Source organism: Gymnoscopelus braueri (genome assembly GCF_963280865.1).
Source record: "Gymnoscopelus braueri genome assembly, chromosome: 2".
Lineage (NCBI taxonomy): Eukaryota > Metazoa > Chordata > Actinopteri > Myctophiformes > Myctophidae > Gymnoscopelus > Gymnoscopelus braueri.
Window position 1 is genome coordinate 63,365,159 of NC_137604.1, and position 24,880 is coordinate 63,390,038.

The window sequence follows — 24,880 nt, forward strand, 5'->3', positions numbered from 1 at the left end:
AATAGCAGATCTACAAGCTCATATCGCGGCACTACGCGCTATGAGCTTGTAGATCTGCTATTTTTGAATAGTCAAAGAAATCTAAAATGACACAGATACGTTCCCGGTCTTAATGGGTTAGATTGAGAAATTGACGTATTTTGGGGCGTGTAATTTTAAGCAAAACTTTTAAAACACAAAAATTGCACACAAAAAAAAAGCACATCTGCATTATCACAACGCGTCACACTGCTACGGGTTGTGAGATTGTAGATATACTAATGCGATGCGAGGGTGCCGACTCGCCGACACCAACTTGGTTATTGCAGGGCACAATACCAACTTAAATCACTCAGAACAGACGTACTGTACAAGTGAAACAGCTGAGCTTACACATTGTGTTGTATTGTGTACTTTGTGGCTTTCCAGTATCACAGTAATTAGTGTGATTTCAGGTCTTCATAATGACTCCATAATGGGGCGTGTTAAGAAGCTTATCCTAAGACTCCGGCTTGTTGAAAGCTTAGCTTAAACCCCACACTTATCCACGACACAAATATGTCCTCTTTGCAAGCTAATATTTCACCAGTCAGTCAGCGGTGATTACAGGCGGCTAGAGTTAAGCTGATAACATGGAATTAACGCTGTCCGTCATATGCACGGATGTTAGTACACGATGGAAGCAACCGACTACAAACCAAACACCTGAACAATGTTTGTATAGGATACACACCTTACTGCTCATTCTATATATCTAACCCTAACCGCCCGTTTAAGTTGACAGTTAGAACTTGGACCCAATTCTCATCTTCAATTGAAGAAATATCGTTACCGTCGGGCAGAAACCTCATATCTCCATATATTGTTGTTTGTTTTACGCCCTACTTGGTCATACTACTGCGTCACACAAAAGCATACACACTAGTAGATCTACAAGCTCGAAACGCGGCGCAATACTAACATTGTATCAAGTTTCAAGTACGTTTCACACCTATTAACAGGATTTCCCTTTTCCTCAATCTGTGTCTAAACTCATGAGAACCAAACAATCTGATCTGACCTGAGTTGATAAAGCACCCCCCCCCCCCCTCGATAACTGCAATGAATCTGCCCTTGAGCAAGGCCTTAAACACTTTCAACCTAAGGGCGGCCCATAGCTGAATGGGTAGAGAGATGCCCTACAACTGCTTCAACCTGTGCTCAAGTCTGACCACTTGAGCAGCAATCAGCTGGGTAAAGCGCAGGATCAAATAGGTCTGAATGTATTATTTTTATCAATTAACATGGCATGTTTTGGGCATGTCGTTATAGTTGAAAATGTAAAAACAATAAAAGTAAAATTTGAACATTTAAACTTTTGGCTCCGCCCCCTCAGCCAAAAGTACACCTTGTGTATGTCACTGATCACATGACCTCAATCAATTATCCAGTCCTAGGCAACATAGAAGGGTGGGGGGACTTTTTTCTTATTTCCACACAAAGACATACTGTAGTTCAATGTTGAAAATGAGTGGTATTCCCCTTTAAAGGAGCGGACTGTTTGTTACGAACGTCATTGAGGACCTACTGTAATACATCAGAACACATAAAAGAACAGTATTACATTTGAACCACAACCAAACGAGCAAGAAACTCCCATTCATTGAATGCATGTGGTGTGAGAGTGTGGCTCAATGCAGTAGATATAGTTAGATATCATCCCATTGAAAGCGTGTGTGTGTGTGTGTGTGTGTGTGTGTGTGTGTGTGTGTATGTGTATGTGTATGTGTATGTGTGTGTGTGTGTGTGTGTGTGTGTGTGTGTGTGTGTGTGTGTATGTGTATGTGTGTGTGTCTCATTGCAGCAGATAGTTAGATGTCATTCCATTCAGAGCCTCCTGTCATCCACAGCCACTTACAGTACTGTACAATACATGAAATGATAATGTGGCCCAGAGGAATCCACAGTAAGTACAGCAGCTCACTCCCACATAGCTCTGTGTACAGTGCAATACAGTACAGTGGTGGAAGAAGTACTCTGACATTTTACTTAAGTAAAAGTAGCAATATCATAATATAAAAATACTCTGTTTGCAAGTAAAAGGCCTGTGTTCAAAATGTTACTCGAGTAAAAGTACAAAAGTATTGGCATCAAAATATACTTAAAAGTACAAAAAGTTAAAGTAAATAGCAGATCTACACGTGCATAAAATGTATGTAAACATATGTATAAAATAGGGCTGAAGTGGTTAATGTATGTTTTATAATATAATCATTCATATCTACAACATATACATATGTTATAACGTAACTAGTAACTACATTTTTCAAATTATTGTAGTGGAGTAAAAGTACAATATTTGCCTCTGAGATGTAGCGGAGTAGAAGTAAAAGTATAGAAATTTGGAAATACTCAAGTAAAGTAAAAAGAAAATACCTCAAAATAGTACTTAAGTACAGTACTTGAGTAAATATACTTTGTTACTTTACAACTCTGACAGTACGACACGTAGATTATACATGGATGGCCCACACCGATAAACATGCTGAGAGATAAACAGGAAGGAGTTCCAAGTCTGCCTGTCTGCCTGTCTGCCTCTCTGTCTGTCTGTCTGTCTGTCTGTCTACCTGTCTGCCTGTCTGTCTGCCTGTCTGCCTGTCTGCCTCTCTGTCTGTCTGTCTACCTGTCTGCCTCTCTGTCTGCCTGCCTGTCTGCCTAAACCGAGAGCCCTCTGCATCTTCAAACAACCCATGGTTGCATTTTTAAACTACAACTAATGACCACACACACACACACACACACACACACACACACACACACACACACACACACACACACACACACACACACACACACACACACACACACACACACACACACACACACACACACACACACACACACACACACACACACACACACACACACACACACAGGAAAAAATTAACGCATGTCACTGGCCACAATGACTACTAGGCACAGACTGTAGCATTATGTCTGTCTCACTTTGCAAATTTTTATAAAGACCTAGCTAAGCTGTCAATACTGCTAGTAGTCTACAGCAGCGGTTCTCAAGCTCTTTCATGTCAAGGACCCCCAAAATTAAATGTATTTGGCCGCGGACCCCCATCTCAAAATATTTTGTTCCAGGGACCCCCCAGAAGCAAAGATTTGAGTTACAAATGTTCGCTTTAAAAAAATATATATATTCAAAGATTTGCACACATTTCTTTTTTTTTTTCAAAAATAGCAGATCTACAAGCTCATAGTGCGCGGCACTCGGTGCCGCACTATGAGCTTGTAGATCTGCTATTTTTTAATAGCCAAAGTAAAAATATGGATAAAGGGGTTTATTAACAAATTTTGCTGGGGACCCCTGGTACCCCCCCAAGGACCCCTGGGGGTCCCCGGACCCCACTTTGAGAACCAATGGTCTACACTCTACAGCAGTGGTTCTTAAACTTTTTCAAGTCAAGGACCACCAATTTGATGTAATTTATTTGGCTTTGGGAACCCATTTGAAAAGATTTCGTGCCAGGGACCCCCGATCCAAACTTTTTGCTGTTAAAATGTTTCATGATTATTCAAAATGTTTCTCGTATTTTTTTAAATAGACGATCTACAGTACAAGCACACTCTTACAAATCCTGGGCGCCCCTACTTTGGTCATCTTAGGCCAACATTTTCCAGCATTTTCAGAAATAGCAGTTTGACGCACCATATCACATTGTGAGCGTATCGATCTAAGTATTTTACACCATTTTACACCGTTGTACGGTAAAGTATAATATACGATAAGTAGGGCTTAAGAGGTTAACTGATTCAATCCGGGAACGCATCTCTGTAATTTTAGATTTCTTTGGCTATAAATAGCAGATCTACAAGCTCATAGCGCGGCACCGAGTGCCGCGCTATGAGCTTGTACATCTGCTATTTTTGAAGAATCGTAAAAATGTGTGCAAATCTTTTAATATATATATTTTTTAATTTTAAAGCAAAACATTTGTACGTCAAATCTTTGCTTCTGGAGGTCCCTGTAACAAAATATTTGACAAATGTTCACTTTAAAAAATATATATTCAAAGATTTGCACACATTTTCACGATTTTTCAAAAATAGCATATCTACAATGAGCTTCTATATCTGATATTTTTTAAATAGCCAAAGAAATCCAAAAATGACAGAGACGCGTTCCCGGATTGAATGGGTTAAGATATGAGAGAGCTCTTTGAGAGCTCTACTCCAGGATTCCATCATGATAGCCATCTCTGTGTGAGGAGATTTGGGGGCTGGCGGTTGGATGTGAACTAATGGGTGTGTCACGGAATTTACTTTCCACAACAGGGCATGCATGCATGTGTGTGTGTATGTATGTATGTATGTATGTATGTATGGTACACTTGCATTGAGGAAATTCATATTCCAAACATTAATTTCCAACATTTCCTGCCAACATATACAGGTTATATATACAACATATTTCTTCATTATCCGCTGTGGTCTCACCCACACTACTAGTGGGGATAGGTTACACTTTGACTATATTTACACCTGTTAATAAAAATACCACTAGTGTACTTTGACTACATTTATGTTTATACCTGATAATAGCTCGTACAAAATGCTAATCCAGAGCGGTCAAAGTACAGAGTAGGGATGGGTCAGAATAATCGAATATTTGAATAATCGTTTTTGGGATAAAAAATAAATAAATATATATATATTATTTTTTTATAAAAATAATAAAATCATGTTGCAAAGGCTATATTGTCATCAAAACCCTGCCCATAGTAACTACATTTTAGAGGATGCCTAGTATGGGTGTAATATTGATTTATTCTCTATTTTGCGTTTACAGGAAGTTATTACAAATCTGTCAGGAAGATAACCGTATAGGTTGACAACCACCTGAATTCAAATAGGGACACCCAGCCAAAAATAGCCGATCTACAAGCTCACAACGCGTCGTGAGCTTGTAGATTGGCTATTTTTTTGGCAAAGACATTTGGTGTAGACAGAAAAAAAGCCGCCCAAGTACCGAGACAACTCAGATCCAGCATACAAAAGTCTAGAGAGTTTGAGTGTTTAACAACCTGTATTATAGTATATGTATATGAGCTGTTTGAACTTGTTAAGATATGTCATTGATTGATTCCCTAAAAAAAGGAACAATGTGTGTCCCTTATCAGTTCAATAAAGGGACATACATGTCTTTTTACTTTCCAAATAAGGGATGGTTCCTTATTTCTATGGACGGTGTTTGGCAACCCTAGTAATAGTCGACATGACAGATGTCTTTCTATGTTGGAAAACAAATCGCCTCTGGTGGGTGGAAACCTCATTATGTCCAAAACTGTTACTTTTCAGGATTCAAATAAAAAAATGTGAAAAAATAGCAGATCTACAAGCTTCAAACGTGTCGCTTAGCGCCGCGTTTCGAGCTTGTAGATCTGCTATTTTTGATACTTTTGTCACACTCGATACAGTGTGACACTAGTAGTAAGATCAAGTAGGGCAGTGGTTCTCAAGACGTGGTCCGGGGACCACCAGTGGTCCTTGAGGAGGTTCCAGGTGGTCCCCAGCTAAATGATGGGAGAGATGGTAACCAAATGGACCCCCTTATAGAGCTTTAACTCTTGAGAGCGTAAAATGAAACCAAATGGACCCTTACGGGTCCATTTGGTTTCATTTTACGCTCTCAAGAGTTAAATTATTGTTAAACATCTGCATTACTTAATTATAGAATTGTTATTTTGATCAACGTTTGCCTGTTATCTCTCCTATGATAGCAACACCAATACAGCATGGAATTGTAGACAAAATCTTATCCAACGATAACAAAATATTCAAATTCTTGGGTCTGAGAGGCTAAATCTCATCAAACGGCGGTAAATAATGGACCTTGATATGAAAAGGGTTGAAAACCACTGAAGTAAGGCACCGATTTACGAAAAAAAAGAAAAAAAAGTTAAAATATGGATTATGGAGATAAGAGATTTCTGCCTGACAGCAAAAGAAATGCAGAAAGATGTCAGTGAAAGCTCCCATGTGTTCAGTTGGCGTGGTGACGCATGCACTCACTGTCTTTCCACACTGTATATGAAGTGTGTTTATATTTGAACACTGCTATGTTATTGTAAAGTACAGTTTAATTTAAGCAGTGGCGGTTAGAATGGATGTCTCTCTGCTCTGCCTCAGACAGAACCGTCTGTTGATGGAAAATACACGATCGATATGTTCCACAGTCCCCGTTCCATCTCTACGCCAGTGGTGGAAGAAGTTCTTCCATTTTATGTTTTTACTTAAGTAAAAGTATAGCAATACCACAATGTAGAATTGAATCGGTTACAAGTAAAAGTCTTCAAAAATGTACTTACGTAAAAGGACAAAGGTACTGGCATCAACATGTACTTTAAGTACCAAAGGTAAAAGTACTCATTATGCAGAATGTCCCACTTCACAGGGTTTTCAAAAATGCGTCAAAATCTTTTGAAAATAGCAGATCTACAAGCTCAGAGCTTGTAGATCTGAAGTATAAACTTGGTGTTTAATGTATGTGTTGTTAATTAATATCTAAATCTACAAAGTAACTAGTAACTAACGTTTTCAAACAATTGTAGTAAAGTACAATAATTGCCTCTGAGATGTAGTGGTGTAGAAGTATAGAGCATTGAAAAATGGACATGCTCAAGTAAAGTTAAAGTACCTCAGAATCGTACTTATGTGCAGTACTTGAGTAAATGCACTCAAATACTCAGCCAACCCAACAGCCTCCGCAGAGTCTCTGTATGTTTGTCCTGCGTGAACCAAAGCTATTACACACATCCAGTTATAAAAACATTGCAGTATTTCTCTGTGAATTCCATGCATAGCCGATTAGTTTGGATGTATTTTTAGCAGGGCTGTAGCCAGTGAGAGAGAGGTGGACTGCTGTCCTTTTACAGTCCACGGTCAGGAAGGAATACTGTATATTCTCACAATAAGACGTGGAGGACTTTATAAAAGTCAAACATCCTATCAAACAGTCAATGAAAGCAATGTTTATGGGGTTATTCTTGGCTGGCTGGTGGTTTGAATGACATTTGAATGAATTGCTTCATTGACGGTGGAGGAGGTGAACCAGCCTAAACTTTGAATCCACTGAACCACCATAAGTATGATGCAAGAGCAAAATGGCCGTTGTGTGAATATAAAGTACATTGTCGCTTTTGGGCAGAAACCTTATAGTGGCCTCAAGTGGCCTTCTTCACTGAAGAAGGTCACTTGAGGCTGAAACATGTTAGATACATGCATTTTATTTGTTCCATTACGAACCAGACTTTTATATGAAAGCTTTTTAACTTTTTAAAGAAAGTCTCCCCTTTTTTGGACCAAAGACCACCTTCCAACTAGGGATAATAGTTAGTATAATTAGTTTAAACGACTAGTAGTAAACGGTCATTAACAGATTAGTTGACTAACTGCTGACTAATTCCTATTTTAGGAAGGTCTGGCACCTTCCTACCTCTATGACTGCCTAGAGAGATATGTTCCAAACCGGCCCCTCAGGTCTTCAAGTGCTGACCTGCTCGAGGTGCCTACAATGACATAAAAAATACGGCGAAGCAGCATTCTGCTTCTACGGACCGACAGCGTGGAATAAACTCCCATTACACCTAAAACAGGCAGCCTCTGTCGATAGCTTTAAAGCACAGCTCAAGACCTAATTCTTCACTCTTGCAGATTTTTGGCAGATTTTTTAATCTCTGTGTTGTTATCCATGTCCTCACTGTATATTGCCTGATTCACTGCCTTTTGCTATTATTTTAATGTTGTTTTATGCTTTTCTTTTTTTTGCTTTATTGTTAAATTGGCTGTAACTGTAATTGCATTCTTTTTTTTTTTATAAAATTTTTATCCCACGATTTTGTAACCCTATTTTTAACACCCAGTGCCAATTGTCTATGTAATCCTGGCCACTACCTTCCCTCTGCCAACCTAGGGAGGCCAGGGCCGAGCTCATGCCTCCTTCAATGCATGAGAGCCAACTGACCTTCTTGTCACCTGACAGGGGGGAGTTTCCCTGGTTGGACGTAGCGCGTGGAAGGAACACGTTATTCCAGCCAGTTCCCTTCCCTCCATCAGGCGCTCCGGCTGGCCAGGGGGAGGCAGTATAGTGACCAGGATTACTGCATGTTTTTGTGAGGGTACCTACCCTAGGAGACACGGGGAGAACATGCAAACTCCACACAGAAAGGCCCTTTCGCCAACCCCACCTAGGGTATGGGCGCTGATGACGCGGAGGAGAGAACACGCCCCCAGCGTCCCCTGTGGGAATCAAACCCAGGACCTTCTAGCTGTAATTGCATTCTTGCTCTGTAAAGCACTTTGAGCTGCATTTCATGTCATGAAAGGTGCTATACAAATAAAGTTTATTATTATTATTATTATTTCCATCAACCTTGTTTCACCAGCCTTAGGTTCCATGTCCACAGAAAACGTCTTTTTGACCTGCCTGCGTTTTTTCTGCCATGCGATTCTATGGCTCCTCTTGCCAGCGCCGGGCCTCGCGTTTCAGCCGGGCGTGTTTTTGGTGAAGCGCCCTGGGCACCTCAGTTAAACTTTTTGGGAGAGGAGCGCCATTCATCAACGCCTCTGTCCTCTGCAGGACGGTGAGAGAGACACACCCACAAACACCAAGCAGAGGCATCTGATCTAACCACGTGGTTAGTCCAAAGCACTCTGCTGTAGAATCAAAAATCGTCAAACAGGAAACCGGTGCGGTAGTTCCTGGCCAAACAGGTGCCAAACGTTGCGAAGTCACCTCCAGCCGACTCAGCGCCTTCCGAGTTATGTCCCGATAGAGACAGAATCATAAATCATCGTCCCCCCCAGTCTCGGTACCTCCGATACGTCGCCTCGCGCACAGCTCATGGAAATCTGACTGGTTTTCCAATGCCACCCGGCAAAAGGGGCATGGCTTTAGGTAAAAGGGGCATGGCTTTAGGTAAATGGGGCATGACTTTAGGTAAAAGGGCCATGGCTTTAAACAACGCTAAAAAAGCCCAGGCCAAACTACAGATTTTAAAGTTGAAACATATAAATTCATTGCATACTTATGTTATTTAATACTGCAGTTTTTATTGTTTAGCTTGCCGCGAGCTGGTATAAATTATGACTGTGTCCTTTTTTTCTTGTTTTAACACAAATCTTCTCTTCTGGCACAAAACCTTTTCAGATGGGGCATCCGCGGCCAAATATATATCAATTTGGGGGTGGTTTGAGAGCTACTGCCTTATCGTATTGTACTTCATCACCTTGAATCATCTGCCTGAGTGCTTCTCTCCACTCCGCAGCAGAAAGGCCTGGGCTGGCTGGCTGGCAGGCAGGCAGCTAGAGATCATTACATAATAATGGAAAACCAAGATCCCAGCTTCACACCGTGTCCTTGAGCAAGACGGCAAACGGCAATGCCTGATTTACACACACGTTGAGCGCAGTCACAGTGTCACGCCCTGAGAATAGGAAATCTACAAGCTCACAACGCCTGTCGCAATGCGACGTGATGCGAGCTTGTAGATCGACTTTGTTTTACGACGGCACGCGACACGGGGAGAAACTGAGTATGAATCACCGTTAAGCCCCCTTTCCTAGTACCCTAATGTACGGGAACATTTCTTCTCTGTCGGGTGGAAACCTCATATGTCCAAAACTGTTACTTTTCGGGATTCAAATAAAATAATAGCAAAAGTAGCAGATCCTTGTGTGGCGCTGTAGTATGATCAAGTAGGGCAGTAATTTACGAAAAAACACGAAATGTTAGAATATGGAGATAATAGGTTTCTGCCCGACAACAACGATTTACTAAACACCAAATGTGACGGAACCGATTCCCAGGTCCTTGATGTAGGATCCGGAACCCAACCCTACACACTGGGACATCAAGGAAATGCAATTAACTGTCCAGCAGATGATGATAACTAGAGGTTAATGTGGATCCCCAGCAGCCAGGACTACACAGAAGAGAAGCTCCCAGTGCACTTCACTCCCATACAACCATTAACGCCCTACTTTATTCGTACATAAACGCCCTACCCTTTGCAAAAAAAGTAGCAAAGGGTTACGAACACACTGTGTCACCTATACAGCAGTGGGGTTCTCAAACTTCTTCATGTCAAGGACCCCCAAAATTATATGTATCTTGTAGATCTGCTATTTTCAAACATTCTAGTACTTTTACTTTTGGTACTTTAAGTATATTTTTAGGCCAATACTTTTGTACTCAAGTAGTATTTGGAACACAAAAAGTATATGTATTTGGCTGCGGACCCCCATCTCAAAGTATTTTGTTCCAGGGATCCCTAGAAGCAAAGATTTGAGGTAAAAAATGTTCACTTAAAAATATATATATATTCAAAGATTTGCACAAAATTTGTACAAAATAGCAGATCTATAAGCTCATAGCGCGGCACTCGGTGTCACGCTATGAGCTTGTAGATCTGCTATTTTTGAATAGCCAAAGAAATCTAAGATGACACAGATGCTTTCCCGGATTGAATGGGTTGAACTGTCCAGCAGATGATGATGATGATGATGATGATGATAACTAGAGGTTAATAATGTGGATCCCCGGGAGCCAGGACTACACAGAAGAGAAGCTCCCACTCACAGTAGCAAAGGGTTAATAAACGACCACGCCGTGTCACCTACAAGCTTCTGTAACTGAGACATTACACACACACACACACACACCGCCCCCCTCACCTCAATATGACACCACGCAATGTCAACACATCTACCCTCTAATCTATCCTGTCACTCACTCTGCAAGAGAGCTGTGTGTGTGTGTGATGTGCTTGCATGCGTGCTTTTGTGCATGTGTGTAGCATGTACTGTATGTGTGCATGTATGTGTGTGTCTGTGTGTCCGTGCGTGTGTGCGTGCGTGCATGTGTCCAGTGGTGTAAAGTAACTAAGTACATTTACTTAAGTACTGTACTTAAGTAACATTTTGGGGTATTTTTTTTAACTTTTCTTCAGTATTTACAGTTTTCAGTACTTTTACTCTTACTCCACTGCATCTCAGAGGCAAACATTGTACTTTTACTCCACTACAATTATTTGAAAACTTTAGTTACTTTGTAGAGTTGTGTTATTGTTGCAGAACCTACATTAACCACTTCCGCCCTATATACATTTCGGCCATTTGAAAATAGCCGATCTACAAGCTCATCGCGACGCATTGTGAGCTTGTAGATCTGCTATTTTCAAATGATTTTGAAAACTTGTGAAATGGGACATTCTGCATAATGAGTACTCTCTACTTTTGGTACTTTAAGTATATTTTGATACCAATACTTTTGTACTTTTACTCAAGTAAATTTAGAATTCCGGACTTTTACTTGTAACAGAGTGTTTCTACATTGCAGTATTGAAACTTTTACTTAAGTAAAAAATGTGTGTACTTTTTCCACCACTGCATGTGTACGTGCATGCATGAATGCGTGCATGAGTGCGTGCACCCCGTCCTGTGTATTACTATTTGCTGAGTGGAGAACACCTGATGCATATTTGCTGAGTGGAGAACACCCGATGCATTTCTTTGTGTTTGTTTCGTTTACTCCTCCCGCCCGTCACATTTTCTTCTTCCGTTTATCACAGCCGTCCATCAACTCTGCCAATGGTTGACCTTTGCTCTACATACGTGTGTTTACATACAGTAATAATTACACATGCACGCACGGAGCGCAGGGCATCATAACATCTTTCCTAGAGGTTACACAGGTTTGAAGACATTTTTTACTTAAGTAAAAGTATCAATACCACAATGTAGAAGTTGCTCTGTTACAAGTAAGAGTCCGGAATTCAGAATTTACTTGAGTAAAAGTACAAAAGTATTGGTATCAAAATGTACTTAAAGTACCAAAAGTAAAAGTACTAAAATGTTTGAAAATAGCAGATCTACAAGCTCACAACGCGTCGCATCGAGCTTGTAGATCGGCTATTTTCAAATAGCCTTGGTATAAAATAGGGCTAAAGCGGCAAATGTATGTTTTTATAATTTAATAATTGATGTCTGCAAAGTAACCAGTAACTAAAGTTTTCAAATAATTGTAGTGGAGTAAAAGTACAATATTTGCCTCTAAAGATGTAGTGGAGTAGAAGTAAAAGTACTGAAAACTGGAAATACTCCAGTAAAGTAAAAGTACCTCACAATTGTACTTAAGTACAGTACTTGAGTAAATGTACTTAGTTACTTTACACCACTGACTGTATGTATGTATGGTAAACATTATGTAACATAATGCAAAACCTACTCAATAGCAAATAGTAGGGCCTAAATAGGTAGTTTGAACCTGTTTTTCTTTTCTTTTTTTTACGGCATGGCTCTGCCAGAGGCTAGCTGTCTATGAGATGGTCAGTTTGTGTGAAAGGTATGTCTGTCTGTGTGTGTGTGTGTGTGTGTGTGTGTGTGTGTGTGTGTGTGTGTGTGTGTGTGTGTGTGTGTGTGTGTGTGTGTGTGTGTGTGTGTGTGTGTGTGTGTGTGTGTGTGTGTGTGTGTGTGTGTCCGCTGGACAGACTAGTGCTAAATGTCTTGTGCTCACTGCCGGTACTAGGCCAACTTCACCCATTAAGACCTGGAACGCATCTGTGTCACTTTAAATTTCTTTGGCTATTCAAAAATAGCAGATATACAAGCTCATAGTGCGGCACCGAGTGCCGCGCTATGAGCTTGTAGATCTGCTATTTTTGAAAAATGTTCTGATTTTTTTCAAAAAACGTAGGATTTAGAAAACATTTTTAAGAATCGCCTCAGGTCTTAATGGGTTAAAACTTTCATTTTATAATAGATGTCAGTAGGACTCGGTTCGGGCTGAAAACTTGCCCACATTTGGAGTCATACATCATAGATACATATGTCATAGACAACTAATGTCATAGACACTAATGATGACGGATGTCACAGGCTGGTCACTTGTAGCCTGAGATCCAGTAGACAGACGTGCACAGGGTGCACTGGTGCAACCAATGAACATGATTAGTTTCACTACTGGACACATTTCTATATGGGTGCACTCTGGAGCCCTGCAATAACATAAACCACATAAGCTCTTATTTTATACTTTGGCTATTTTCTGGTAGCCAAAGTATAAAATAGGGCTTAAGTGTGAGCTTGTAGATCCCTGTAGCTTGTAGAACCCTGCTACTTTCAAAAAGTTACAAAACTATTAAAAAATTGTGAAAAACTGAAAAAAGTTTGAAGGTTTTCTCCACATAATATGCCCAACATGCCCAAAATATGGACACCAGGTCAATCTGGGAACGCATCTCTTTGGCTATTCAAAAATATTGAGCTATGAGCTTGTATATCTGCTATTTAAAAAAAATCATGAACATTTTTGCAAATATTTGAATATATATTTCACAAATGTCTTCTAAATCCTAACCGTTTTTTGAAAAAAACTTATGTTGCTATATCATAATAAAATATGTTGTTTCAGGGACCCCCCATAAGCAAAGATTTGAATTACAAATGTTCGCTTTAAAAAAATATATATATATTCAAAGATTTGACACATTTTCACGATTTTCTAAAAATAGCAGATCTACAAGCTCATAGTGTGGCACTCGGTGCCACGCTATGAGCTTGTAGATCTTCTATTTTTGAATAGCCAAATAAATCTGTCTGTCTGTCTGTCTGTCTGTCTGTCTGTCTGTCTGTCTGCCTGCCACACAGCCAAAAAAGCCTGAACAATGGAGGGTTTGCAGCATGGAGCCAGCCAGCCAGCCAGCGTGCTGCTGCTGCTGCTACTACTGCCTAGCTGGCCTTCTCTCTAGATCAGCCCTTCTCAAACATTTTCACGTCAAGGACCCCCTCAAAATCGATATGTGTTTGGCCACGGACCCCCATCTGAAAAGATGTTTTGGTGCCACAGCTGCCAGGGACTTCAGCTGCCAGGGACTTTAGCAGATCTACAAGCACATAGTGTGGCACTCGGTGCCACGCTATGAGCTTGTAGATCTTCTATTTTTGAATAGCCAAATAAATCTGTCTGTCTGTCTGTCTGTCTGTCTGTCTGTCTGCCTGCCACACCCCTCCAGGAGGGATGGTATACACTAACAGTCAGCTGGTGACTTCATGACAAAGTTTATCAGCAAACACTCAGCGACCGCACCGTGACCGAGCGGAGCGGAGCGCCGTGCCATTACATAACCGTCCCAGGAAACAGTTTACAGTGCAGACGAAACCTCTCCCGGCGACAGACAGACAGCCACAGTGTGAAGGCCTCTGCTGCCGCTCACAAAAAAAACAAACCAATACTACTGCTGCTGCTGCAGCAGGGAAGAGGAAGAACAAAATCCAAAGCATGCAAAGAAAGAAAGTACTAGCAAACAATGGCCCCAACTTCATGTGCAATGTGACAACATATCGTAGCTGTTGAGCAGGAAGCTATTTCTGAAGGTTTTTGCATAACAAGACAACATAGGGATGCCAAGTTGAAAGTAGTTAAGTCTGTCTATGGGTTTTATAAACATTGTGTTACTAAATAATAACTACATTAGCGCCATTGGAATACAGTTTCTTCTCCCCCATTTCCTGAAAAGCAACAGCTTTGGTCTTTGGACATACAGTACAGTAGGTTTCCCCCCATTAGCGACGATATGCAAGGTGACTTCCACATCGTCGCTGTCGGGCAGAAACTTATCTCAGTTTTTTTAACTTTTTTTATTCGTACATTAACGCCCTACTTGACCACACTACAGCGTCACACAAAAGCGTCAAAAAGCAGCAGATCCACAAGCTCGAAACGCCGCGCGAAGCGACGTGTTTTGAGCTTGTCGATCTGCTGCTTTTGCCGTATTTTTTTTTTTTATCCTGAAAAGTAACAGTTTTGGACATAATGAGGTTTCCACGCGACAAGAGACGACAATGCTTTCAAACCACTCAAGAGACAGCTGCATGCCATGTGCAAGAAGGAACAAAACATCCTCATGCACACAGCCTTTCTTTTCAAAACCGGTGGCAGCAACTTCTTTACGCTTGGGTATAGGATTATGGTGTAACTATACCATGCGTATTGTAGCTCTGGCTAATTCCTTCACAATAAGACCCATTAACCAGCCGTCTGCCATATTTTACACAAAATGCAAGGAGCACATGGAGGCAATACAAAGTCACTCTCTCTCTCCCTCTCTCCCTCTCTCCCTCTCTCCCTCCCTCCCCTCCCTCCCTCCCTCCCTCCCTCCTGTGTGCAGTGAAGGAGCCATGTGCGCTGCACAATAGGCTGCAATGTGGAGCCAAAAAAGCCTGAACAATGGAGGGTTTGCAGCATGGAGCCAGCCAGCCAGCCAGCCAGCGTGCTGCTGCTGCTGCTGCTGCTGCTGCTTACTACTGCCTAGCTGGCCTTCTCTCTAGATCAGCCCTTCTCAAACATTTTCACGTCAAGGACCCCCTCAAAATCGATATGTGTTTGGCCACGGACCCCCATCTGAAAAGATGTTTTGGTGCCACAGCTGCCAGGGACTTCCCCGTATAAGAGAAGATTTGTCAACATTTGTCGAAAAGAACCAATCTACAAGCTCGTCGTCGTGGGGCTTGTAGAATAGGCTGAAAAAAATAAAATGGGTCTTGAGTGGTTAAGTGGTTTCTCATTTTTGCTGGGGGGACCCCCACCTGGAAAGCACCCGCTGCACGGACCCCTGGGGGTCCCCGGGCTCCACTTTGAGAACTTTGAAAGCTCACTGTGTTGAGATTATTCGGCTAAATAACCAATCTACAAGCTCACAACCAATCTACAAGCTCACAGCGCGTCGCATTGCGACGCGCTGTGAGCTTGTAGATTGGTTATTTTCGAAAAATGTAGACAAATATTTTATGGGGAGGGGTCCATCCTTAGCATAAAATCTTTTCAGATAGGGGTCCGTGGCCAAATACCGTACATATCAATTTTGGTGGTCCTTCCTTGACATAAACATGTTTCAGAACCAGTGCTCTAGCTTATGCAGTGTTGTTGAGGAGGTTGGATGTACTGTAGTGTACACACATTATTGAGTACGGCTCATCTTTTACATCACGACAATGGAGGTCTTACCTGTACTGGGACTAAGGTGTCTGTGTCCTCCGCCTGCCATACCTCCACCACGCCGCTGGATATCTGACTCAAGGCTTTAGGTTTTTTTTGTGGGGGGGGGGGGGGGGGAGAGAGAGAACAAGGTTTTTTTGGGGGGGGGGGGGTGGAGGAGAGAGAACAAGAAGGAACATGACATGAGTGAGACGGAGGTGCTGGTGGTGGTGTGTTGAGAAAGAACACTTTGAGCAACGCATGTTGTAAACACACTCCACTGCAATTGTTTGACAGCTGTTAGTTACTAGTTACTTTGCAGATTATTACAAAACAGATACAGTACATTAACCACTTAAGCCCCATGTTATACTTTGGTTATTTGGAAATGGGCTCACATCGTGTTGCATCGTGGCACATTGTGAGCTTATAGATCTGCTATTTTCAAAAAAAGCTTGACAAATCTTGAAAAAGAAAACTGACTAGGCAACTTTCACTTTGGTTCTTGTAAGCATGTATTTATTGACGCCCAATACTTTTGTACTTTCACTCAACATTTTGAATACGGGACATTTACTTCTACATTGAGGGATTGCTACATTTAACTAAGTAAAAAAGATAATACAATACATTATATTATGTAGGTGTGAGTTTATGATTCATATGAGAAGGCATGGTGGTGAGCAGGACAAACTCTGTGGCTCTGCACAAAGACAAAAGACAGCAAGGCTATAGCTAACTATCTAATTACTGTGTAATTAGCGTAATCCTCTCCTCATCTGACTACTGGGATACCTTGTTTTTGATCATATGTCATCAGTGGTGTAAAGTAACTAAGTACATTTACTCAAGTACTGAACATAAGTACAATTTTGAGATATTTTTACTTTACTGGATTACTTTCATTTTCAGTGTTTGTACTTCTACTCCCCTACACCTCAGAGGTAAATATTGTTCTTTTACTCCAATGCAATTATTTGAACACTTCAGTTACTAGTCTACATTGTGGTATTGCTACTTTAAGTAAATTATCTAAGTAGGCTACTTCTTCCACCACTGCATATTTCATCAGGTTCATTATGAGCTCATGTTTTTTTGCCTCTTTGCTGTCTGAACCCAAGGACAACAGCTACACAGATAGCTGACAGCCTGTGTCTATCTCTCCCAGCATGGAGAGATAAAAACACATATACATGATATAAAACTTTTACAATGTAACAGCAGTGGTGTAAAGTAACTAAGTACATTTACTTAAGTACTGTACTTACAATTTTGAGGTATTTGTACTTTACTTGAGTGTTTCCAATTTCCAATACTTTTACTTCTACTCCACTACATCTCAGAGGCAAATATTGTACTTTTACTCCACTACAATTATTTGAAAACTTTAGTTACTAGTCACTTTTCAGATAAATTATGATATTATGAAACATACATTAACCACTTTAGCCCTATTTTATACCTAGGCTATTTGAAAATAGCCGATCTACAAGCTCAAGCGACGCGTTGTGAGCTTGTAGATCGACTATTTTCAAATATTCAGTACTTTTACTTTTGATACTTTAGGTATTTTGATGCCAATACTTTTGTACTTTTACTCAAGTACATTTTTTATTCTGGACTTTTACTTGTAACAGAGTATTCTTATATTGCAGTATTGGTACTTTTACTTAAGTAAAAAAAATTAGTACTTTTTCCACCACTGTGTAACAGTAATTAATCATGTTTTTTGACTCTTTGCTGTCTGAACCTTAAGGAAGCTACTGTAGCTAAACAGCTACAGCTAGCTGACAGACTGCATGATAATAATGTCCCAGCATGGAGAGATAAAAACTCATAATTATAATACATAAAGTTTTACAAATAAATGTAACTGTAATTAATGCAGTTTTTCAACACACACGTTATTTCTTATGCATTTATTTTTGTTTTTTGTCCAGCTAAAAGCTATACAGTAACAATTCCAGCTCTTTTGTTCACATATGTATTTCCTGCCACAAACTGTACATGTATTTATAATAAAACAATAAATAATAAATACAAATGTATATGGGCTTTTCTCCATCCTGAAGCTTTTATTTCATTTAAAAGTCTTCCGCACGGAACGTCACGCATCCATGCCTGCCGTTCGCGAGTCGCGACAACAAAATGACGTATTTTTTTTCACCAAAAATGAAGGTATTTTAGTCAAATTAACGTTTTTATTTTTCAACTTGTTGAAAACTACGTTAATTTTACTTTTTTACTTAAATTCTATTCCTTACAATTAACATTACGTAATTAAATTACATTACATGGACATTACGTAACAAACAAATTCAGCTTAAACAAGGCTGCCACTGGTCCCCCCCCCCCCCAACAAAGAACAGATCTACAAGCCATGGCGACGTGTTGCTAGCTAGATCTGTTCTTTTTTATAGACCCATAGGTGCGTTCTCGCACACACACACACACACACACACACACACACACACACACACACACACACACACACACACACACACACACACACACACACACACACACACACACACACACACACACCTCTTGCTGTGAGAGGAGGACCAAGGAAATGTTCCTGTACAGAACAATGTCTGTTCCTCATAAAAAATCCTACTATTATGAGGACATTGTATGGTCCTCACAAGCATAGCAACACACACGCACGCGCGCGCGCGCACACACACACACACGCACGCACGCACGCACGCACGCACGCACGCACGCACGCACGCACGCACGCACGCACGCACACACACACACACACACACACACACACACACACACACACACACACACACACACACACACACACACACACACACACACACACACACACACACACACACACACACACACACACACACACAGTTGAACCCATAAAAAACAACCATTTCTCTTGTTGTGAAGAGGACAATAATGCCTGTTCCTCCAAAATCCTACTGTACTTATACAGGACATTGTTATGCTCCTCACAAGTATAGCAATCCAAGCAGCACTACAATGATCACACACACACACACACACACACACACACACACACACACACATACCTTGCAGCTGAGCCGTGCCGTGCTGGACCTTAGACCAGGGCAGCAGCAGCTGCAGAAGCCCCAGTAGGAGGTTGATCCAGGTTTTCCTGTGGCCACAGTGCAGGCCCCCCATCCTGATCCTCCCCAGGCTGCCCCCTTGCTGCCCCTGAAGCTGATGATGATGATGGTGGTGGTGGTACAACAAGTCCCCCCCGACCGCCATGCTGCTTTAGCTGCCCCGTGTTTGGTTCTTGTGTTCCTTATCCTCCCTCCAGATCAGATCAGAGCCCTTTCTTTTTCTGATCTGCCCTGTCTGTCTGTCGGTCAGATCTGCAGCCTGGTCCTCTCTCTCTCTCTCTCTCTCTCTCTCTCTCTCTCTCTCTCTCTCTCTCTCTCTCTCTCTCTCTCTCTCTCTCTCTCTCTCTCTCTCTCTCTCTCTCTCTCTCTCTCTCTCTCTCTCTCTCTCTCTCTCTCTCTCTCTCTCTCTCTCTCTCTCTCTCTCTCTCTCTCTCTCTCTCTCTCTCTCTCTCTCTCTCTCTCTCTCTCTGGATGTTGTGTGTGTGTCTCTTTCCCTCCCCTAAAATCCACTTCTTCTTTTCGTTCAACGGCGGACCTCAAACCGACTCGATGAGTGCATGGAGCCACCTACTGGTTATTATTTTTTTCTAAAAAACCCTCTCATAGGGAAACATCCTTTTTGTATATCTATTTTCTTTTTAAGTACAACTCGTTTATATGATGTTTTGCATAGTATTGTATATTTGTCTGTCACTAAATGCTTAAATGAATTGAATGCACATGTACCCCAATGGAAACAAGCCATGCATAGTGCTTTATTGGGTTCAATCCTTTTAGCATTATTTGTATTAAACTGTACTTTCTGTGTTTTTTCCAAACCGTTAATAAAGTATTCAATCAATCAATCAATCAATATCTGTCTGATATGTTGTTCCTGGAAAAATGAGAGCTGTTAGTGGTTTTCAAACTTTTTCATGTCAAGGACCCCCACATTGTGTATTTGACCAGCGGACCCCCTGTGCTATTGGGACCCCCAGAAAAGAAGATTTATGTAAAAAAAAAAAATCTAAATGTTTTTCGATATTTTTCAAAGATTTTTCAAAAATAGCAGATCTACAAGCTCACAGCGCGGCACGAAGTGACGCGCTGTGAGCTTGGAGATCTACTATTTTTGAATAGCCAACGTATAAATGGATAAAGTGGTTAAAATGATTGTGATGCTACATTAACTCATTTTGATGAGGACCCCCTGGAACCCCCCCAAGGACCCCTCGGGGCCTCCCCACTTTGAGAACCAATGCTGTGTGTGCAAGATCAACTATTTTACTTAACATCCCTTAAAATCCTCTTTTTCTTTTAATGCCCCCATAATAATAATAATAATAATAATAATAATACATCCAATGTATACAGCATTTTCTTATACTCCCCTATGCAACTCAACACATTTAAAAGTTTGTTTCTATGCCATCACTTGCACAGTTCAAATCCATGATGCTCCATTGTGTATCTGTCTGTAATTGTTTTTAACCTACTTAGCATTTCAGTTATATATTTTTGTATGTAGCTTTTTATTAGTTAGTGTGTTGCTGTGTCTTCCTGTCTGTTTGTTTCATCATTTGCTGCTGCTGCTGTGTTTTATATTGTTTGCCCATCGTCACTGTAAATGAGGGTAATCTGGCTCAGTGCCTTTCGAGCATAAATAAAGGTTTGAAATGAAAATGAAATGAAAAAATGTATATACTGTAAACTGTACGAGTGTCAATTATCAACATTCAACTTAATTGTCACATCACTGATTTGTTTGATTTGAAATGTGTTTTTGCGTAAGCTCCAGCATTTATGTATATATATATATTTTTTTAGAAAGGGAGAAGAAGAAAAAGGAGAGCATGGATGAGCAATCATTATAGGCTAAGTAAGCATGTCAAAGAGAACATAAAAAAGTTATCTACATATATACACATTGCATAAGACCAGCAGATACAGTATTTTGCATGTGGTTAAACATAAGGTGATGTGAAAGTGGCAATAGGTCCACATAGCGGCAGGTATGATTAGACATAAGGTGCCAAAAAGAAAGACACAGGTCAGAAACTTCACAGTTTTTTAAGTTTTGTCAAGTCCACAGGTAAAATAAAGTCTGCACAGAGAAACATATCCACATAAGGGAGGTAAAACAGTCCATTTCAAGCAAAGTGTTCCAGTCAGGCCTGCCAACATTAAATAATAATAATAATAATAATAAATTGTATTTGTAATGCACTTTTCATTCACAAGGAATCTCAGAGTGCCACATGGTAAAACATCATCAATCATATAAAGTTAAAAAGCAGGATTTAAAAACAGATGTGACTAAACAACAATTCAACACGAAAATGCCCTCTGAAACAAAAACGTTTTCAGGCCTATTTTAAAAGAGTCCAGGGTCTGTGGTGCTCTCAGGTCAATAGGAAGGCTGTTCCACAGGCGCGGCGCTGCCGAGCAGAAGGCCTGGTCACCCATAGTACGTAGATTTGTGCCAGGGACATCGAGGAGGAATCTGCTCGTAGATCTGAGGGTGGAATTTTGTGGGGGCCTAATTAATTTCTGTAGGTAGGGGGGGCATGTCCATTTATGCAGTTGTGGGTGATCAGCAGGACCTTGTAGTCGATCCTAGCTGAAACGGGGAGCCAGTGCAGTGAAAATAGGACCGGTGTTATGTGATCATGCTTACGCACTCTCATTAGGACCCTGGCAGCGCTGTTTTGGATGTATTGCAGCTTCTGAATACTTTTGCCAGGAATCCCAATGAAGAGTGCGTTGCAGTAGTCCAGTCTAGAGGAGGAGATAAAGGCATGGACAAGTTTCTCTGCATCTGACAGGGTTAGAAGGGGGCGGAGTTTGGAGATGTTTTTGAGATGATAGAATGCAGTTCTGCACAGATGTTTTATATGGTCATTGAAAGTCAGGTGAGGGTCGAATTTAACACCTAAATTTGTGACTGAGGAGGAGAAGGGGATGACCTGTGACTGTCGAAGGTGAGATGAGATATGGGGCATGACTGGACCTGGTGTGGTGTGCCAACAAGGAGAGCTTCAGTTTTGTTGCTGTTTAACTGAAGGAAATTGTTGCTTGTCCATGCCTTTATCTCCTCCAGACAGGTAGTGAGACTTGACATAGCTGCAGAGGGGGTGGGGGTAGTTTTAATGTACAGCTGTGTGTCATCAGCATAACAATGGAAAGACATTCCATGTCTGCTGATGACACTACCGAGGGGTAACATGTTTTAGGCTAAAAGTAGGCCTTTACAGAAATTGATTTAATGACTGGAGTAATGTAAGACCCATCTTTAATAATAACCATTCATTACTTAAAAGTGAATATCTCTGTATGATTGCAAGGACTGACCACAACCCCCTATGTAATTTCCTGTGTTCTGGTGAATTTTGGGAGTTTGATACCAAATCCAGGAGAAATGACAATCAAGGAGTCCTCAAGGAGATGTGGTTGAAATCAAGGAGACTCCTGTAGAATCAAGGAGGGTTGGCAGACCTGGTTCCAGAGTAGACAGACCAGCCAGGTGACAGCAGTGACTGATCACTGATCAGGGCCTTGTTCAACAGTCTGATGGTATAGCCGGCTGGAAGCTATTCAGAAAGCCGGTGGTCTTGGCGCTGTGTGCTGTAGACAGTGGTGGAAAAAGTACTCAATTGCTTTACTTAAGTAAAAGTACCAATACTGCAATGTAGAAGTACTCCGTTACAAGTAAAAGTCCGGAATTCAAAATTTACTTGAGTAAAAGTACAAAAGTATTGGCATCAAAATGTACTTAAAGTACCAAAAGTAAAAGTACTAAAATATTTGAAAATAGCAGATCTACAACAACGCGTCGCATCGAGCTTGTAGATCGGCTATTTTCCACTTGGCCGGTATTATGCGGGGTCAGCTCCCCACTTGGGGACCGGCACTGGCGCTCTTCTTGCCCCGACGGACAGGGCCACGGGCGGCTCCGCAGGAACACAGAGACTATAAGAGACGCTAAAAAAAGACAATTGAATTGCCATGCTGTCCTTTCAGTCAAATGTGTGTAATGTGCTTTGTGTGTGTGGAATAAACCTGTTGCCGAAACCACAAATGCTCATTCCTTCTCATACTAATGTTAGAGGCGGATCGCACCCCGGTGGGGTGCCCTGTCCTCGAAGCTATGCTATGAGCCCTCAGTGTTCGGTTTGCACCCTGGACGGCATTCCGAACACTGCAGGGACAACTCCTGTGCGTGCCATGAACATGATGAATCAATTGCAGGTAGTACCTCTTTCTGCTATGAATCAAATGTCTATAGAGTGTTGTTTTCACAATGTGAAACAGGGGCTTTCTGTGAGTAAAACATTTCCAACTGCGACTTTGCAGTTCCCTCTTCCGTCCTGGCTGCAAAGTTCATCTGTAGGACGGTCGAGAGCCAAAATGGCGGCCTCCCTCGACTGCCCTAAAATGGCGGACGAGGGAGGGCGGAAATGTGTTTTTCAGTCAGCCCCGGTGTTGCACCGTCAAAACTCCCTGAGTGGGACGGAAGGTTTGTTCCGTGTAGCAACAACGTCTCCGCACAAGAGGCCCGCCCCAGTTGACCTCCCTAAGATGGCGGTCGTCAAGAGGCGGAAGTTGACGGACCGACGGAACCCGGCGTTACCCTTTCAACTCTCCCCGAGAGGGACAGGAGTTTCGTTCCGGGTAAAACCTCAGCCGCATAAGGGTTCCACTGTCTCGTCGAAAGGAGTGTCGACGTCTCTGGTTCCCATGGAAACGGGCTCGTCCTCCAAAGCGGTGAGTTCTTCGCGTCCGTTGAGACACAGACGGAGGAGGCCGCTGCTGCCCCCCGTGGACGCCCTCCCACTGGTTACTCCAGTCGGGCCGGCAGTTTCACCGGTTACCTTGGTAACGAGGCAGCGCTCTTCGGAGCTGATGACGTCATTGACCCCCTCCGGCCCCACAAACCCTCTGGCTCGCTGCTGGACGCAGTGGGAAGCTTGCAGACCGAATCCTTGGGTACTACGTACCATTACGAGAGGATATAGGTTGCAATTTTCCTGTAGACCTCCTCTGACGGACGAGGTTATTTTCTCCCGAGCGTCAGGCCAGGCGGCTGTGACGCTACGGGAAGAAGTTGTGTCTCTGCTGAGCAAAGGTGCTATCAGAGAATTATCTCCGAATCAGAGCCGGCTAGGTTTCTATTCGGAATATTTCCTGGTGAAAAAGAAAGGGGGGGGCGTGAGACCTATTCTGAACCTAAAAGGTTTAAATACGTTTCTGACGACCTTCAAATTTCGAATGCTAACAACGGCCAAGTTGTTGCGATCGATACGTCAGCGGGATTGGTGGACGAGTATAGATCTGAAAGATGCCTATTTTCACGTCCCAATCTACCCCGTGCACCGGAAGTTCCTACGTTTTGGATTTGAAGGCAAAATATACGAATACACGGTGCTCCCGTTCGACATGTCACTGAGCCCTCGGGTCTTCGTGAAGTGCACGGACGCGGCTATCGCCCCGCTACGCCAGCAGGGTCTCCGCCTGGCGACGTACATTGATGACTGGCTGCTGGCGGCGGGGTCGAGGGAGGGGGTGGCGCGGCACACAAAGGTAGCCATTGCGCACCTGACGTCCCTGGGGTTTACGATCAATACTCAGAAGAGTGTTCTGATCCCATCCCAGCAGACCACCTTCGTGGGGATTTCCTTGGACTCATCCACGATGGTGGCGCGCCTGTCTCAGGACAGGTTGGCGGGTTTCCTGGCATGTGTGCGCTCTTTCCGTGTGGGGCGCAGAGTCGCGTACAGGACATGCATGCAGG

General features: G+C 42.0%; 1 protein-coding gene across 2 annotated transcripts in view; it reads right to left on the bottom strand.

The window, feature by feature from the left end:
* The window catches only part of tmem131l (transmembrane 131 like), a 98,634-nt gene extending 79,239 nt beyond the window's left edge, over positions 1-19,395 (bottom strand). For both annotated transcript variants that reach the window (XR_013932035.1, XM_080412845.1), the window contains exons 1-2: positions 19,054-19,395; positions 16,031-16,104 (exon numbers count right to left, since the gene is read on the bottom strand). Coding sequence is in view for 1 of the 2 variants with exons in the window: in XM_080412845.1 (XP_080268971.1) it covers positions 16,031-16,104; positions 19,054-19,255 (276 nt within the window). In the remaining variant the exon portion in view is untranslated. The remainder of the gene's footprint in view (positions 1-16,030; positions 16,105-19,053) is intronic.
* Positions 19,396-24,880: the final 5,485 nt, after the last annotated feature.